This window comes from Triplophysa dalaica, chromosome 20 (assembly GCF_015846415.1).
Source record: "Triplophysa dalaica isolate WHDGS20190420 chromosome 20, ASM1584641v1, whole genome shotgun sequence".
NCBI lineage: Eukaryota > Metazoa > Chordata > Actinopteri > Cypriniformes > Nemacheilidae > Triplophysa > Triplophysa dalaica.
The window spans coordinates 3,293,395-3,313,596 of record NC_079561.1 but is presented as its reverse complement, the minus strand read 5'-3'; the positions used below and the strand labels follow the sequence as shown (position 1 = coordinate 3,313,596).

Genomic DNA, 20,202 nt, shown 5'->3' with positions numbered 1-20,202 from the left:
AAATGTGCATTTAAAATGAGTATCAGCTAATAATAAACGTTATATATTCCCTGTAAAAACGATTTACAGAATTTTACTGTGTTTTAAAAGATTTTACTGTATATTTGAAATACGCTCAAAAAACATTTTATTACTGTAAATCTGAAAATTCACACGAAAAACATTAAATTTTACTGAAAAAAAAACATTTATTTCAAAACTGGATATTTCTGGCGTCCCAGACCCATTTTTGATGGTAGCATATAGCCTCAAAGCAAAAATGCATTCACGTTAATAATTACTATTTAATTCCATCATATTTAGGTTAACATATATGCTGATGTCTGGCCGAGTCTGAGCATGTTGCATTTTTGATACTTTAATGGATTTGAAAGCGTCTTTGAAGTAGTGCTATTATTGCCAGAAGGAGATACTTCATTCAACATGTTGAATCCGGCTCTTCAAATAAGAATATTAAAAAGTATGCTCATCTGATGACCAAATATATTATCATAGTCTAATAATACTACATTTAGTTCATTTTTGTAGTATTGTATAGTAAAGTATTCTGTTCAGAAGCTTTACATCCACTATAATAATAAATGTGTGAAAAAAAAGATGAGCACATAGTGATTCAGTGTCATACTGTTTACAAACCCAGTGTTACATTATGTAACAGTAACTCGCATAACATACAGTGTCAACTGCAGTCCAGAACAGATTAAAAGAAAGAACTGCAGAATCTTCACAAGCACATCATGACCCTCGCATTGCACCCAATTCTCCCAAGACAGCTTTTCAAGTCAGCCAAAAGGCTGGGCACCCATCCGAGTGTGCCTTCAAACCACCAGCCAACTTCTTAAACAGACATCATGAATATTCAAGATATATCTTGGGGCGAGGGAATGCATTCAAGTATTTACACTTTTAAGTCAGATGTCTGATTGGTCTAGGAAAGGGAGAGTTTAGTCAGGTGATGGAGCCGTGTCTTGAAAATGGCAATGCATTTGAGGGCGATTTATGCCCATTTATATTTTGCAGCAGCTGGCGCTTCGAGCCCAGAGCCAGCCTCCTCTAAATCACAGGATTTGACCATCTGTGGAAGATGGCGAGAGAAACAGCGAACAGATGTTGATTATATTGGGAATTCATGTGATCAGAATGAGGATACAGACTGCCACCTGCGGTTAGCACCAGACTGTACTGTACTGTAAATGATGCCTGTTTTGGGATGGGTTGACTTTTAAACACAATTGAGTTACATTATCTCCAAGGACGAAGACACTGTTTTTATTATTGTAAATAACAATTATAGTTATGTTATTTTGCTTTTTGTTTCTGAATTTTGTGCAAGATCACGAATTGCATTAAATGACTTAAATTTGTCAACTTTAACACCGTGTCTACACCGGACGGGAACACGCTTGTACAAATGAGATTGTCACTTTAAAATGATAATAGGTTGTAGTGCGTTCAATTGTCTTTTTTTGCGCTGCATCGCACTGCGTTCGGTGTAATAGACATTATGCTTTTGAGCTACCTGAGTAAAAAGAAATTGCCAGAAACTTTTTCTTTCTTTATAAAACAGGGAACAAACAATTGCAAATGTCACCCTGATCTCCATAATGCATTTTTACTCATAAACCATTACTTAAAGTGTCTGTCCGTTCACTTTAGAGACTGCTTGTCTTGGTTGTGTGTGTGTATCTTATCATACCTCAGAATAGATTACAGAGCCTTTAGAAAGAGGAGCAATATGCCCTTATTATGAGAAACTTGCCACAATGTTATCTCTCTCTTCCTTTCAGTTCTTATCATAAAGACAGAAAGTTCTGAACATCCTAGTCTCCCAAATTTCAGAAATTCCACCGGAAGCAAAAATATTCAAACCAAAGGGCAGTTTTAAACTCCTTTAATGTTCGGTTGGTATAGATTTGGACGCATTGTAGTCGAGTGACGTAGTCAACAGCATAAAACATCAACTCAATTGAATTTTAAACAATAAAAAAGCAATTCACATTTAATAGTTTAACAGCTTGAGGGGGAAGGGACAACATGCAGTGAAGTCAATGAACCAAACATGAATCCAGACATAGTGACATTCGTATGTTTGGGCGGCTAGGGTCATAGACCCAACCTGATGGCAGTTAAGACACGTTTGTATGCTTCCGAATAAAAAAATGCATAGAGAAAATAAGAATAACTTTAAAACAACAGTTAAAAGCAAACAGATGCCTGTAAATATAGACTGAAGACATCCATTCAGATGTTTATTGCTGAGAGGAGATCGTAGGCAGACATGTTATGGAAAATGTTTAAAAGGACGTCCACAGATTAAAAGAGGTGATGTTTAATGCTGCCAGGCTCTCGTGATCATTAGAGCTACTTAAATATACATCTTAAACCTCAATACAGGCATGCATCGATTCAAAACACTGAGATACAATAATTATGTTAAGCAGGTCAACAAAACGTTAAATACCGATGTTACCAAAAAGGTCAGAGGCAAAAAGACAAAAATGTTCAAATCAATTAAACATGAAAGTTAAAAGCGTTGCCCTTTTAATGACTTTGTTATTGAGGGCTGTCTGGAGTCATCTTAATAAACACACTTCATTAAAATGTGTCCTCCACGCTGTTAGATATACGGCAAGAAATACTCGTGTCAGAGAAAAGCACATTCTGTCACAATGCCTCTATTTGACGCGTTTGCACATTTCAGGATACTGTCTTAGGTCGTTTTAATCAAAACACGCTGTTACAAATTTAGAGCTGAAAAAGATTCCTGGAGTTGGGGTTCATGTTTGTCTAGACTTTAAGACATCTGAAAAATAAATAGGGACCTAAGACATTCATTAGATACCTTCAGAAATATTTTACATAAAAACACAATTGGCACAATTTATTCACTTTTCTACTTTTTTCTTACGTTCTGTACAAAAAAGCCTAGGAAATGTCACATTGATGCAAACACCGAGAAAACAGATCGTGATACATCAGTTCATCTGTAGGACATCATTCTGTGAGTGTGCTTACGTACGGGCCTCGTCCATTTTGATGTTATTCTTTCATCTCCACACCAATAATAATGTTATTCTGAAGACATTATGATGTAAACATCTACTTGACAACCCTGAAAACAAATACGTGGTGTGGACAACAAAACAAGAAACTACTAATTTAAACAAACAGGTTTGTCTCTAATGACAGGCGATTTACCCATAAGGCCATTTATATTCTTTCTTGGTTTGACCAGAAAAATGAAGCTCTTGGTCCGTTCAGTCTCTCATGGGAACAAACATGAAACGCCACTCACTGAAGCATAAGTCAACAAAAAACAAACAAAAAAAATCCTAAAAAACAGCAAAATCAAACGTTTGCCCGCTCATTCTGACTCTTGCTGTAAGTCAGCAGGTATTTTTGAGGCCACGGGCCCTGATAGTGTAACAGTTCGTGAGGAAGAGGAGGGGAATGGGGTAGCGAAGGGAAGTGTGGCAACGAGCACGCGGCAGAGCCCCACCCCTCTCCCATCTCAGGTCCCGCCCTCTCCATCAACAGTGTTATGTGGTATTTAGCTGTAGTGACTTGGCGAGAGGTCACTGTCTCCTGTCCTCAGCCTCTGATCTTGAGAAGGCCATCACCACATCCTCAGCACCTGGGAAAAGGACAAGACTGTCAAAACTAATGATGGATCAAGTAATGTGCATTGTAATATGTCGCACATGAAGGAAAATCTCTAAATACATGACACTTGCATCACAACTGAATGGGATGTTCTGCACAGCATAGATAAGAGGTGTGACAAGAAACCCCATATACCAAATCCATATCTATAATAAAAACACAGTGAGGAAAAAGACTAGTCTAAAAAACAGAACCAATGCTCTTGATGTCCCCTTTAATGTCACCGCTGGATTGCATGAAGTGTGCAGAAGGAGTGAAATGGTTTGTGATTTCAGTCATGTTTGGGCTAGGCTCACAGCGAGAGGCGCTAATCAATTCCAATCCTGAATTAATGATTCTGCCCGGGGTCGGAACACAAACCCCTGCAAACCAGTTAACAAGATTTGCAGCTCCAGCTCTCCCGAGATGAACATGGATTAATAACAGTAGCACAAACGTGTAAACAGTAAACAAATGCTTTGAAGGGATTATTTCAGAGCAGGTGGAAGTCTGAAGGTCAAGCAAGGTTTCTGGCGAGGAAGAGCTCTCGTGTGCTTGGTTTGATCTAAATTAAGGGAATAGTTCACCCAAAAAATGGTCCACATTGACTGTTCATAGTAGAAATAAAGAAGAGTTTGGCTCCAAAATGAGATTACTCTGTTTTAAACATTTTCAAAAATCATGTTTTTATTGTGTTAGTTAGCTGTATTTTTTTAGTTATTATATCTTAAATCAAACAAACCAATTGCAGTTTGATTGATATTAATTGGAATGCACAATAAAAAATGAGTCATCTCATTTTGGAACCAAACTCTATATAAAAATATTACCATGGTCAAGTCAATGGGAACCATTTTTGCATTATCCTATACATTTATACTTGGGTATGTGCAATCCCCTGGGATCGAACCCACATCCTTGCGTTGCTAACGCATTGCTCTTACCACTGAGCTACAGGAAAGATTTGGTTGATAAAAGCTAAATTAAACATGTAAATAATAAATTGAATACTTCTGTTCATGCAACTATTTTAAAGGTTTCGCATTTAGTCACATAATATTCAACTTCATCAATTTATATATTTTTTTTACCTACAATGCATTCCAGATGCAGATTTTGTTGTGTATTTCTATGTCATGTCATATTCATGAGCTACAAAACACCATAACATACTATCTTGGTCTTCGGCTCTTAAACAGCTTGGTACACTCTTAAAAATAAAGGTGCTTAAAGGTTGTTCACAGCGATGCCAAAGAAGAAGAATTTTTGGTTCCACAAAGAACCATTCAGTCAAAGGTTCTTTAAAGAACCATCCCTTTCTTACTTTTTTAAATCTCAAAAACCTTTTTTCACCACAAAGAACTTTTTGTTCATTTATGAAAATAGCGAAGAACCTTTAGAAGAGTGTATTCATTTGAGTTAGACCATTTTTAAAGCCAGAAACCATTTATTTATGTTAAGAGGTTCGCAAGAATATTCGCCGGTTGCATAAACTGTGGAACTGTGTTTTCCTGAAAAGTCATGCATTTTAATCCCACTGACACTTCAATGAAAACCTGGGAGATATAATTGAATCAAGTGATGTGAAAAATAACACGCCAAATTCCGCCAACAGGCTTCGGCTTGAATCAGTCACTTCTCATCTTCGGATTTACAGGGCGTCTTTTTTTTTTTTAGCTAAAACCCTGTGTCGATCATTCCAGATCTTTGCTATAAAAAGGTTTCACAGTTGCCCATAACACCTTCTGCCTCAAAGGATTTAATTATGAGGGAAGATAAAAGACTCTTAAACAAGCGCCTGTCTGTTTTTGTACCAGACCGCGAAGTGGTGGATGGGTTATTGCTGGTTTAGGTTTAATTGTGCATTTAGTGTCTGGCATGTTGGTCGCCCTCTTAGCGCACATCAAAGATTCTTGTTAGGACATGTACACTGTGTTTTATCTGACCCTGGATACGTTTAATAAGCACACGGCAGAACAGGCCAGGTTCCATTTTAATATCCTCTGCCTTTCATGTTCTCCAGCCCACAATCACACACACTTCCACACTTTGAGGTCAAATGACTAATTTCATTCTCCAGGATTTTAGATATTCTATCAAAACGTCAATGTTTCCTGATCATTTAAAGTCAACATACATATTAGATATGCATAACTATACTGAAGATGTTTTCTCTCAACTGTGGACGGGAGTATTAACACCTTACACAACAGTGAAAGATCACACCCTGCTGGCACAGTTCACACTTACACAAACTGTCTGACTAGTGAATATGGGTCTGATTTAATTCCTTTTTACGGCTGGTTTTATGATCCGTCTCAGGTGGGCGGAGTTAAGGGGTCTCTTCACCTGTTCAGTAAATTTGAAACTATATGAAAATGTGAGAATATAGCAGTTGTAACACTTTTTTTGTGTGTATATAAATTGTGTATGTAGTGACAAAAGTAAAGGGGTCATATGACACGGCTTAAACGAATATTATTGTTTGTTTTATATGATAATGCAATGTTTATAAACGATTTAAGGTTAAAAAAGCTGTATTTTCCACATACCGTGCATGTTTGTATCTTCTTTTTGCCCCGCTTCTCATAAACCCACAGATTTTTTGCAAAGCTCATTGCTCTGAAAAGCGAGGTGTGCTATGATTGGCCAGTTAACCAGTGCGTAGTGATTGGTCGAATACTGCAAGCGTGTGATGGAAATGTAACAACTCTTACCATATTTGGAATGTCAGGTTCCAAAGCAATTGTACTGACAGGTACACCCACCTCACTTGCGTTTACATTTGTGCGGTCTTAGTCAAATCATACAACAGACTGATGTAGATTTGTGGGGTTGTGGTTACATGAGGCGTTTCAGGCAGGTCTTCGATAGAATGCATCTTTTGTTCCAACACCATTTTTCGCAATTTTACATGTCTAATACATGCATGGGCAACTTATAACACACCAAAGACACATGAAAACATATATTCGAGCCATATGACACAATTAAATGCCCTACTTTTTAAATTTAATCACAAGTAGTGACAGAAGATGCATGTAAAGTGAAAAAAGCCTTGAAAATATAATAAAATTGAAAAAGTAAAAAAAAAATGGGACATTTAAGTAAAGTAAAGTAAGTAAATTTACAACTATTTACTTACTCTCATGTCATTCCAAACCTGTATGACTTTCTTTTTTTCTTCTTCTGCAGAACACAGAAGATATTTGGAAAAATGTAGTTAACTAACCAACCAACATTGGCCCCAATGACTTCCATTGTATAGACACAAAACTACTGAGACATTTCTCAAAATATCTTCTTTTGTGTTTCAACTGAGATGAGGATAAATGAAGACAGTATTTCTATATAAAGGTGAACTATCCCTTTGATTCAAAAGCAATTTAAGAACAAAAAAGACTGTGCTGTATAGACAATAAACGACATGTGACCCAAAAAAAAACCACTTAGCATCAAGACCGATGCCAAGTACCATGGCTTCTCAATACCTATCAGCACATCTTTGATCTAGGGTTGCATAACGCTTACATAACGGTGATCCAGGCAGGGAGGAGTCAAGGATAAGGAAACAGCTTTACAAGTGTCGACAGGCCAGGCCTAAAACCCTCAGTTGTACAAAAGTGCAAGAGAAGCAGAAGGGAGGACATGAAACCGTGAACAGATGGATGAAATGTTCCTTCTCCATCTTCTGCTTTCCATCATGACTGTGCCACTCCCAGCAACGCTTGCTGTGTCACACGAGCAACAGCCAACACGCTATAGACGTCAGATCCCTAATGAGCCGTTGCCTGGCAACAGCTCGGATTCAGATTGCATCACAATCCGGCAGGCTACGAACACCTATGAACAAACAGCAGCTGTCTGTCTCCACATATCACCGGCGTCTCACATCCCTAAACTGGCTGGTTTAACTTCTGATCACAGACCTGTAGAAGTACACTTGTGTGATAGTACTTTTAAACGGGGTTTATTTTTGAGCTGAGCTATATTGAATCCTCGTATAATGGCAATAATAAAATCTCTGACAGTGATAGGGGCAGGTGAATCACGGCCGAAGAATTAATCGATGGTGACAGATATGGCATTAGAGGATCAATTCAGGAAACACAATTTAATATGACCGGCTGTGATAAATCATGACCAGCGAGTGTGTGGGGCTGACATACACACACACCCACAGGTTGCTGTGTAAATGACCATATTTTACATCAAAGACACGTGACTCACAATCCCAGACTGTTTCTTTGCCATTCCAGCCCTAAGCTTTAGCTTGAGAGACTCAAATGAAGAGAATTATCCTGTATTGGACTAATAAGCTTCAGTTACCATGACAACTGCTATATAAACTACCTCATTAGAGCAGTGCAAGTTACTGCAATAACAATAGAGATTATTGAATGATGATTTATGGCATCGCTTGTATTAAATAAAACATTAGGTCGGCGCTGTAAATGGAGGCTTGTAAAATAAAAATAAAAGCATGTATACAAACACACATACATATTCATAATGTATGTGTATACATTTATAATGTTTCTGTAAAGGTAATTAAGGTCTGGACTTTAATTTGCATTACTTTTCTAGGCTTTGGATTATAAATATAAATAAAATATAGAAACTATAATAAAAATACCCAATACATAGCTGCGGTGCAGTATGCATAGGAGTTTTTTCCATTGCGGTGTCTGACTTTTATTTGCTTTTACAGGCTTAGAATAAAGGAAATGTATTTAAAATATAATAAACATATACATGCTTTAGATACAGCCGCAGATAAAATAAAGAGACATGTTATTATTATAATTATTTTCTATTGATAGGTATGTGTTTGGCTAAAATTATAACTTTTGTTTTATTCTGTAAACTAGTAAAAATATTTCTACAAAATTTTAAACAAAAACATTGTTTCTATTTGCATTTATTCGTAGAAAATGAAAACTGGAGGAACAGTTCAACATAACAGAAAAGGTGCTCTATATTTTTTTAGACCTCAAATACTGTAAAGAAACAAGTTCACATTCACTTTCAAGCAATACAACAGTAATATTTCCACATGTAGTGCAGGTCTGTGACAGGTCTGGATTACAAGCAAAAGATCTGTTGCATAGCTGACAAACTAAACAACTGTTAATACTTTTCACAAAACAAATGGACAGATTTAGGCTTACGGTACTAGCCTGAGAGGAAAGGCATTATGTAAAACTTTAATATGGTTTTTTTCCCTATTTACATTTTAGCCAGAAGTTATTCATTCAAAACTTCATGAATTCCGAAAACATAATGTTGAATATTTTTAGAAGTGGTTTTTCTCAGATACTTTATTGGGTACATGCATTACAAAAAAAAGCTTTCCGGGCATGTTTTGTAAATGACTGACTCATTGGTTTGGTAATGAAACCACTCCGTGTTGCATCAGTAAGCTGATGGAGAGTTCAGTCTGGGACTTTTCTATCTAAGGATTATACCGACAGCCACAAGACAAAAGCATTGACTCTGCTTCAGATGGGTAATGCACACATCTCAAACGCTTACACAGTGTTGCCATTGAGTAGATACAATCCTCTCCTGTCCGACGTCAATTAAAGCATGTAAGGCTGATGTAAAAGAGCAGCATGCTTTCAAACACTGTGTCACACGAACGGGGCCAAAGGGAGCGAGTGTTCTGTTCCTCCACCATTCATCTGTAATGAACAATGCGGCGTGCATGAAGGTCCTCTAATGAGGCCAGTTCCTCTCCCTCATTCACCACATCACGGTGCCCCTGTCCACCCTGCTCGCAACCCATTCCGTCGTCATGGAAACTGACTACTGTACTCACCGTGCTGTTCAGCACCCAAGGCCTATGACAAAGGATTGACAGGTTCTCTCACAGCCTCATTGTTCATTTGAAGCCAATGGTGAGGCTCTGTGTGGAGGCATGCCACTAACACCCCACCTGGATCTAGTAACTTCATCTTTCATCAAAATAAAATATGGATATATGAATATATAACATTATAATTAGTTGCCAAATTAAGATTTTTTTTAAAGACAAATTAAGGACATAAGTGAATGGAAAAAAATAAGATGTATAAATTAAACGATAACAATTTACACCAAAACCAGAGGTTTTACACCCAGCTGACTTTATTGAGCTTTTATGAATCGTGTTGACTTTGTGGGCAGCACTGAATGTTTCTATCTATTGTAATAGTTGTGTATGAGGAATCTCAACATCATACAGTTACTGCTGGACATGAGTCAAATGTCCAGAAATACTGAAAAAGTAAAGATTGTGGAGGACCTGGGTGATTGTTTTGAAGATCAGTGGACAGTCTAATGACTCATGACAAACAAGAAACCCTTAAACAACTGTGACTAAACATACAAACTTGATTATTTGAGTATATAATAACTCAAATAATTTATAAAGAGTTTATAAAGTAAATAATTTGATTATTTACTTGATTCATTAGGTAACATCATACAGTATTTAGAATCAGGGGTATGTAAACTTTTGCCCTGGGATATTTTTTGAAATTCTGTAATTATTCTTTAGTGTGAACTTTATGTTAATATTTCTTTAGTGAGATAACTTGCTCAGGGCAGGACTAAATTGAAAATAAATATTAATTTTCAAAAATCCTCTTATTTTTCCAAATGTTTCACCTTTTTCCAGTTTCAGCAAGGGGTATGTAAACTTTTGAGCACAACTGTAAAATCAATAGGACAAAGTTTGAAGTGAACTACTCCTTTAATGAATCTGCCTCAAGCTTCATAAAGTGCAAAAGTTCTTCAGTTCCCTCCTCATCATCCCCTGACACCACCAGCCAGCTCTCTCCCCTAAACTCCAACTCCTACGACCTGATTAAAAATACATCACAACATTTATAATGTGTGATTATGGTAATTAGCTAATTAGATGATCTCGAATGCAAATGCCAAGAAGCTAAGGTGCATACCTTTTACATACAACATTTTCAAAAATGTGACAACATCATTAGGCTTAACAATGACAAAAACAAACAAGGGGGCTGCTCAATACACAAAGAAGTTTGTTCATGAGAGAATAGCTGTTTAGAGACTGAGGGTCACTGCAGTGGACCGTCTGTATCTGTGAATTTCTAGTTTATTTTCTTGTGTTCACGCACAAATGTTTCACTGTATCAATCGCCAAATTAATTCCCCCAAAAAAAGCTGCTATTTACACCAGACGTCTGATAGGTCTGCAAAACGTTCATGTATATAAATGGAAGGACACGTAACAGATCTTTATTTTGTAAGCCTAAAGAAAGGAACGAGAGGTAAATATAGGTTTATCTGCATAGATCTATTAGTCGCAGGGTGACTCATTTTCCGAGGTGTTGCATGCAAACACAGGCGGCCCTCCGAGAGAGCTTAATACATAAATAATTCATCTAACTGGTCTATATTCCCTTGAGATTCTGCTCCACGTTTGTCCTATGGGATAGAAAAACACAAGCCTTTCTAGATTTAAAGCGCCATCTATTTTCAAAAAATATTTCATTACCTAAATCCTCAAATAACCCAGTTGTGTTCCTACTGTCTCGGTTTCATTTGCCTAAAATAAAAGTCACCACTAAATGCACTCCTGTTCACACAAGACGACCCTTTGGCATTTTCTTCGCCTTAAGACAGGGAGAGAAAGTTGTCACAATTTGTATTAATGGAAACTGACACATCTCAAGATGTACATAACAAGAACATTAGTCATTGCATACGGCATAATACTAATGGCAAAATAAAGAGTTTCTTCTCACACTCACAAGGGCTGTGCAGAAGACTCTATTGTTCATTAAATTCATTTCTCTTTCATCTCAGCTTCATTGGACTGCTGATGATCACAAGCTTCAGCCGAGTTTAAGAGATTCGAGACCGCTTTTATCTGGGGCAGCCATTTTCATTTGTTATTATAGATGCATCACATCGCCGCGTCTTATTAAAATCCCACACATGAAAATATTGGCTCATCGGTGGTGGAAGATTTCATAATGTTGAAACAAACACGGGCGAAGAGTATTTCTGTGGAGGAAAAATCCCACGGGTGCATCTCTCTTCATCTCTATTATGCTACTGCATTATTTATAAAGAGCCTTCCAAAAAGAGCACAGCACTGATATCCTTGCTTAACAACCAGGATGGTATACATAATTAATAAACGCAAAATCTATGCTTCATCCTTTTATACACCTGGTGTTATCTGCCACATTACTAATTCTTCGTTCTTCTTTCCCCAAACAAAAAACGTGATCATACAGATCATTTTTGGGAGCATGTGACCTTTTGAGCACAGTGCGAGTAAGCAACATAGTCTCATTCTCACGTGTTATTTCAGCTCATCACCTTGGTTAAAAGCAGAGGACATAATCCTTACAAAACATGGAGTATTCAGTTTGTGTACCTGACTCACAACAGGAAGTATTTATGTTGTGCTAGCGCCCCCTTGTGTTGGCTCAACATACCAGTTAAGGATTTAAAGCTAGAGGACAATGTTGTCCTATCTAAAGACATTTTTTCCATGACCTCAAATTGTACACACCACAACGCATGACATCTTACCAACACCACCTATATCAAAATATGGTACCTACAATCAGGAAAGAACGTCATTCTGATTTTTTTATTGGCTAGTGTATCTAAAGACATCATAGACATCCTACATATGCAAGTGATGCGTGGGTTAATGTGAAACGATTCCTTCCATGATAAATGTTGACTTACCCTGGTCAATGGGGTGCTGTGGCAACTGACTCATCTGACTGTGCACCACGCCTGCATAATTTCGCAGAAACGCTTCCTCATTTGGTGTCAGCTGCAAGGGTGGGGAAAAAACCATCACACATGGCAATAAAAAGTCACGCCAATGTCTAGTTTAGAATCACTCCAGGACAATAAACAGTCAGACGCTGCTAAGAATTTAGAATGGCAGGGGTTTCTATTTATATCAAAGAAAATAATTTATTAAAATGTAACCATTTGCTTTTTCACATGCAACTGGTTTATGTTCTCATGATTAATTATGTTAGTGTTTCAGCATCTATGAAACCAAATGTTTGTGTTCATAACATCTCAACCAAAAATGATCTGACTCTGCCCTACTTCCAACTCCATGACTGTTGTGTTTTTCTCGGTCACATTACTGAATGCAATGTTCTTATAGACATATTGGTTTGTTAATTGACTTACATTTGATCCCATTTTCTTTAGCATGAGCAGCACCCGCACCTTCTGCTGGATGTACATCTCCTCAGGAGACTTGCCAGGGGCTTCCTCACGGTTCATCCCCCCTGCTCCTGACGCACTGCTAAACCACCACAGGGTGAGAGAGAGAGAGAGAGAGAGAGAGAGAGAGAGAGAGATTCAATGATTCACTGGGTGTGAATTTGTGAGTCAGATTTAAATCTATAATTTATTTAAAGAGTAGTGTAAAAACTAAAAATTGATAAAATGTTCAAATGTTTGTAGTAGCAAACATAAATATAGCTATGGCTGATTTATGATGGAAAACGCATTCAATTGAAGCACTTAAAGCATTTTTGTCAGCATGATAAAACAAAACTTCCGCAGACACAAGCCTTTCAATGCCAAAATGCATCAAACATCTAAAATGAAGCACTTAAAGCATTTTTCGACCACGTTAAAATGAAAACTTCAGCGGACACAAGCCTTTCAATGCCAAAATGCATCAAACATTTAAAACTTGTATCTTTGCAGCCAGCGCTATTTCACTGATATAAAAAATACTGTATTGACCCAGTAACAAACTGCCAACTGTGTCTGAACTACTAGCTACAAATCGATCATATGTGGGGCTTCACTATAACTCAAAACAGAACAACAAAAATGAGGGGAACTTTAGACGGTTTCAAAGTAAAAACATAAACAACCGTTACTGCCCATGCACGCTTTTGAGGGCCAAGAACAAGAAATAGGGTCCCTGTAGATCATTTTTGATCACAAACAAAAGTTTAGTAGCCAGTTTTATTTTGGGTTTCCAGTAGGAGAACCATTACTTGGCTAAACTTAAGCTGTGACAAAGTTACACAACCCCTTTAACAAATTATTTATTCAATACAAATATTTATATAAAATCATAAATTAATATAAAATTAAATGAGCCAGACAGATAATCAAACACAATCGATAAGTTAACTTCGGACCAGGCACATGTGTCCGATGAAACCGTCTATAAGACAATGAAGTCCTCTGAACTGTGTGAACAACAGCTGAGCCGTCAGAACATATTTGGCTTTGGAAATCTTTAAACCGAGCAGTATGACTGTGTCTGAAGTCTGAACGCACTTTAGATCATGAAACAGGTTGACAGCATCATAAATGACCCTCATGCATATTTAATGTTCGATCCATCCATGTTCCTGCTTCCTCTCATCTTCTTCGTTTCCTAATGATCTGTTTTCAAACTCACTCTCGGCGTGAAACTCCTGAGAGGTGCAAGAAGAAATATAATCACAGAAGAAAAATACAAGGCTAATGCTACATAGTAAATCAGCAAAACAACGCTCTATTTTTGAAGCTGCACAAATTATCTTCCATAGAATGGCATCACGCATTGACATAAAAAGACCATGGATTAACACAATAATTCCTCCCACATCAATGTCATGTAAATAGAAATCACAAAGAGGAATTAAATGAAATGGCATCAAATGTATTCTGCGGGTTTTCGTGAATCCATCAGTCTCCATCCTTTGGCGACATCTAGCCTGTGATGTCTCACACGCTCGTATCCGCACAAAGAGCCTCTAATACACGTTGACAGCTTGTTTGATGTGGGGTTATATTTAATTGAAAAGCTGTCTTAACCCTCCATTTCAAGACAGCCGACAGTAGCCTCAGATGACATCACATGACCTATCGACGTTCTTGGCGTTGATGGCGTAAATGTCTTTCTCCAGGTGTTTTAGGTGAATAAATTTGAATACCAATAAGGTTTTGTCATTTAACAAGATAATGTTATCGAAACAGATGACCCCGGCAAAATAACTAACCCAGATTTCCTCCAGTATCACAGACTCATCAGCCACCAAAGGGGTATGCCATCAAAAGGGCTTCGTATTCAATAAAGCATGCACTTTATCCTGCCCCGTCTCGCTGGCAGCCGTGGGGGAAGAGGAGCACTCGCTGAGAGAGGCAGGACGCAGATGAAAGCCAGAGAGGGACTGGTGTGTCAGCTCTGCCGCTCTGTGACACCAAGCACACCTTCAGGGGGGAGTTGGATCTCTCACCCTCTCTTTTGATCATCGCTGTCCTCCAAGCTGGAGACGAGGCAGGCCAGAAAGCAGCCGTACCCCGAGCAGCTCCATCAGAAACATCAGTTCATAGCCTGTGCATAACAACGCCACTTATTTCAGAAAACGGGGGTCTCTAAAAAATGCTGCGTACTATTAAGTAAACAGATAGATGAATTGCAGTCTATACACTGAAGATTGATGCCTCAGCATTAAATGCAATTTAAAATACCACTGGGTAGTTGACAAAAAAAAATCTACGTGTCTTATACAGTAATAATGTAGAAAAAAAACTAAAAAGGAAGATGAATTTGTATTATGCTATTTTATAACAGAAATATAAATATGAATCATATAAAATTAAATATTATTATCATTCTACACTTTGCCTGTTTCCATACAGAAGATGACAAATCATGTGAATGTGTGCACGGCCCTTTGGGACAGACTAACCTATCCGCCGTTTCAGTCACGACCCAGGTTGCACTGTGAATCCTGATTCGCTTTCACATGGTAAAATTGGCAATTTACCCAAATGACCTCTGTGAACCACAGAGTGCCTGCGTATAAACCTCCAGCAAGCTGTTCATTTAGGGTCATCAGCGAAAAAGAACCGGCGTGCGCTGACGTGAACTCGTAACACTAAGCGAATCAGACAAAAGACCACCTCATCAGAGACGGCCGCCACCATCCATGTAGGGAATAGGGATGGTGCACGAACCCTGCAAGGAGATACACAAACCAGATAGCGCTTCTATTTATAGACTCATCAAGTCATTTGAATCCTCGTAAGAAGCTTGCAGAGACAGATTCCTCGATTGTTTGCTTCTGCCCAGGCACAACATGACGCAAGGTACACACTTCCAAAAAACAACCTTAAAGTGATAGTTCATCAAAAATGACAATTCGGTCATCATTTACTCCTCTTTTATTTTGAAAACAGCGATGGCAGCCATTAACTTGCATTGGTTTTGTATCCATACAATAGAGGTTGTGGGTTCGATCCCAGGGGATTGCACATACCTATGTATAAATGTATAGGACATTGCAATGTAAGTCGCTTTGGATAGAAGCGTCTGCAAAATGCATACATGTAAATGTAAGTCAATGGCTGCCAACGCTGTTCGGTAGTCAACATTCTTCAAAATATCTTCTTTTGTGTTCTGCAGAAGAAAGAAAGCCATGCAGGTCTGAAATGACAAGAGGGTGAGTTAATGATGCGTATTTTAAGAGATTCCCAATAAATGGCACCTTAAGACAGTTATGAGTTTGAGGTTTCCATATGAAATGCTGCCAAATCCTTCTTTCGACCACAACTAATCCCAGTGTTGTAATTTGGAGGATGGAAGTCACTTCAGAGTCTGACTGTGGGCTTCAGAAGTCTGTTGATTTGTTAAACCAGAATTTATCCCGGTAAAGCGAATCCAACACCTTTAATCTTTAATCCTCCTCGGGCAACCAGGGTGCAAGAACTGTTATCAAAGAGGAGGAGTCTGAAGCTCAGTTTTCAACTTGCCGAAAATACGCATAAAACTGAAACTCGCTGTATTTGCAGCACATACGATGTACCAAATAGACCAGTATTTAATACACACGCAAAAGTGCACTGACTGTGAGGCGGCATGGTTTTCTACAGTATAAAGAACGTCCACTGTGTATTTTGCCGTGTATGAAATACAAGCAATAATGACGTGTGCCTGTCAGTGGAAACAGAAGATGCCGTCTTGTGAGGGCAGATAAATCATTGAAGAATGATGGGATGGGACTTTCTACCAACCCCCAAAACAAATCATACGGCCAAGGTAAATCTGTCAGCGAGCTTCCCCTGCAGTATTAAGTTGCATCTTTGCGCAGCTGTGCTGAATGAATAATGAATATACCAACAGCACTAAGGGAATGAAGAAAATGCTCAGATTTTCTTTGATCAACGAGAAATGGATGAGCAGCAGAGGGTGCTATTGAGACCTTAAATAGTTCTTGACCCCCAAACCTGACCAGACACACCTCAGCAAAAAAATACACAGATGGAGATTTCAGTGCATATGTAAGAACTCTCATCTTTGAGTTCTGTCAACTCTCTGATGTTATATCTAAAAAATAAAATGCAAATAAACAAATGACTAGAAGACAAATCTAAGCAGAACAAAAAAAACTTTTTTAATATTTCTAAGAGACATCCAAGCATGCAAAGACTGATCTTTACATTTACAGTGTAAACACAATAGTCACTGTATTTGACAACAATAGGGATGAGAATGCCTGATAACTAGGTCATGACTTATTAGCAACGCATGACCCAGCATTTCATTACTGCCTATTAAAAATATGCATGTGCATTGGAAAGATTTCAAAAGCCGAACCCAAACTCAATTCATCATAAACATTATGTGATGCCTGCTTAAATCTATGGAATTAACTCCATTCCAGTCTACAGCAAAGTAGAATTGTTCCCGAAAATAATTCAGAGGCTTATTTTGTCGGTGCAACAAATCTCAATTCAAATCTGTCATGGGTAAGAATTTCACAAGATGGTTGTCATGCACCAGACTGCTTGTCGTGAATCACAATACAAAACCCACTGCAGAAGGAAGGTCCCTCTGGGATCACTGCTGCAACGGCTGTCTACACCCAATGATGAATGATGACGAGACAATTCTCAAAATAATATTATAACACAAACATCCATGCCTTTGCTTATAGGTGTGACAAACTTGTCAATCTAAACACCTAAAAGCGATGAAGAATTCTTCCACAGCCTTTCAAAATGACCCCAAACAAAATGATCACACGAGCGAGATCCTGCAAAAGGTTTCATCTTCAAAGTCATCAGGGGCTATCTAATGAAAAATTAAGCCGACCGAGCAGGATTTCGCTAATTACCACAGAAAGATGCTACATTTGCAGCGAGCGAGTCTGATTTAAGCCAGAATGCCTTGATCGTGAAGAAGAATCCCTTAAAGGCGTGAACCATTTTGCATAGCGTCTGACAGACAGAAAAGAGGGGGGTTGGGGGTGCCAAGCCACACGGGGGGCTGGGCACCCCTACAAAAAATGTGCTGAAGCTTGGCAGGAGGTCTGAGCCAATGCTTAAGCTTGTTGCTCAAAGGCAGCTGATGATCTCCCATCGGGACACAGAGGTCGAGCGGTCCATGAGCCCAAGCTGCCCCCTGACTGCCTGGGATTCGAAGAGCCAGAAACTCTCAGTAGAATGTCACGAATGAAGAAAATACAGTTTCACGTCCAAGTTCACAAGGAGAAGGCCCTGGCCTGTTAGCTCTCGAAGAGCCATCACAGTTCAAGAGCCCACTGCGGGCAAACAGCCAGTTTAATAGGCAAATGTGAGCCACAAGGTTGGCTGACAGATGGAAGTGCAGAGGTATTCTGCATTCACAATGAACTCAGGGTGTGGAGAGACTAAAAATAGATGATCACCAACACTAAGACATCATGATAAGTCAACGCCATTCGGTCCTAGACTTTTTAACCAAAAATATTCCTGTTTATTTATGCTTCCCACATAATTGAGCCATTCATAGCCCATGAAAAACAAGCAATTATATTCAGTTTTCTGTAACATTAGTAAGTCCCTTGAGGTTTCAGGGCCTTGGAAATCACAACAGTAAAATTCCATATCTCACAAAACTATGGGAACCAAGCCAGTCAGAGATGAATAAATACATGTTACACACACACACAAGTAAACATATACACATATATGTACACAAGTATACATATAGAAGTATACATATACACATATATGTACACAAGTATACATATACAAGTATACATATACACATATATGTACACAAGTATACATATACAAGTATACATATACACATATATATATATACACACAAGTATACATATACACATATATATACACAAGTATACATATACACAAGTATACATATACACATATACACAAGTATACATATACACATATATATACACAAGTATACATATACACACATATATAGATATATATATACATATACACATATACACAAGTATACATATACACATATATATACACAAGTATACATATACACATATATATACACAAGTATACATATACACATATATATACATATACACGTATACATATACACACATATACACACATATATACACGTATATATACACGTATATATACACATATACATACACATATACATACACATATACACACACACATATATATATATATACATGTGTATATATATATATACTATATATATATACACATATATAGTAGCTCAACTATAAAACTCTGTAGTTTAACAAGTAAAATATTAAAAAGACATAACGACCATAAACCTGCAAGCATTTAAACATATCTGTGCATTCAGTGAAGCAGATTCATAAACTGAAATGTGGCGAAAAGCTGTATTTGTAATCAGCACAAATCGCAAACATCTCATAAACAATGTGTTAATAAAATGTTATCAAAATTAATATGGTTATAAAGTCTCTGTCTACAGCAGTGAGACAGCAGACTGGATTAACTCAAGTCCTCATCTCTCTCTTCCCGTCGTTTCCAGTTACTAAGCGCGCGCACATATCTCTCGTATCTCTTCAAAATACAGCACGTCACTAAAACAGAAGCTCTTTTTATTTAAACCTATTATGTTTAATAAAGAAAAGTGGATCCGAACATGGTACAGAGGGTGTTTTTACAGGAAAACTGAACAGTCGGGCTATAACAAAGCCCTGAATGAAGTTCCCACAATTCCCCTTCACACACACATTAGCTCGTTAGCAACAGAAAAACAGCCACAGCGTTTCCAGTTCTCGCCTCGTTTCGGGTACTACATGTCCGAAATTATCTCCTGTTTGACGGCTTACCTCTCCTGGTCCAGGGTTCTGTCGGTTTTGTTGTATATGAGAGATGTTTCGTGTATAAAGAGGCGTCCGGTTCCGGGGTCACATCCCGACAGTCGGTAGCGCTGGAGTGAATCAAGAACATAAACGCGCTGCTGCTGAATCAGTTCTTGCACTAGCGGCGCGTTTGCCGCTAGAGGGCGCTGTGACACTGTCGTGGAAGATTTTTTGTTTTTTATATTGTGTTGTGTTATATGTGACCCTGGACAACAAAACAAGTCTTAAGTAGAAAGGGAACATTTTTTGTAATCGCCCAAAAATACATTGTATGGGTGAAATTTGAGATTTTTTTCTTTTGCTAAAATTCATTAGGATATTAAGTAAAGATCATGTTGCATGAAGATATTTGATCAATTTCCTACGGTAAATGTATAAAGACTTTCTCTTTGTGAGTGGATGGCATGCTGATGTTCCTCATATTATCAAC

The 20,202-nt window shown here is 38.0% G+C and overlaps 1 protein-coding gene across 1 annotated transcript; it reads right to left on the bottom strand.

Annotated features, from left to right (window-relative positions):
* Positions 1–1,876: 1,876 nt before the first annotated feature.
* ctnnbip1 (catenin, beta interacting protein 1) lies at positions 1,877–19,893 on the bottom strand. The gene is made up of 4 exons (XM_056734007.1): positions 19,740–19,893; positions 12,832–12,949; positions 12,367–12,457; positions 1,877–3,634 (listed from the first exon to the last, which is right to left on the bottom strand). The coding sequence occupies exons 2-4, from the start codon at positions 12,925–12,927 to the stop codon at positions 3,576–3,578; spliced, it is 246 nt and encodes an 81-aa protein (XP_056589985.1). The 5' UTR covers positions 12,928–12,949; positions 19,740–19,893; the 3' UTR covers positions 1,877–3,575.
* Positions 19,894–20,202: the final 309 nt, after the last annotated feature.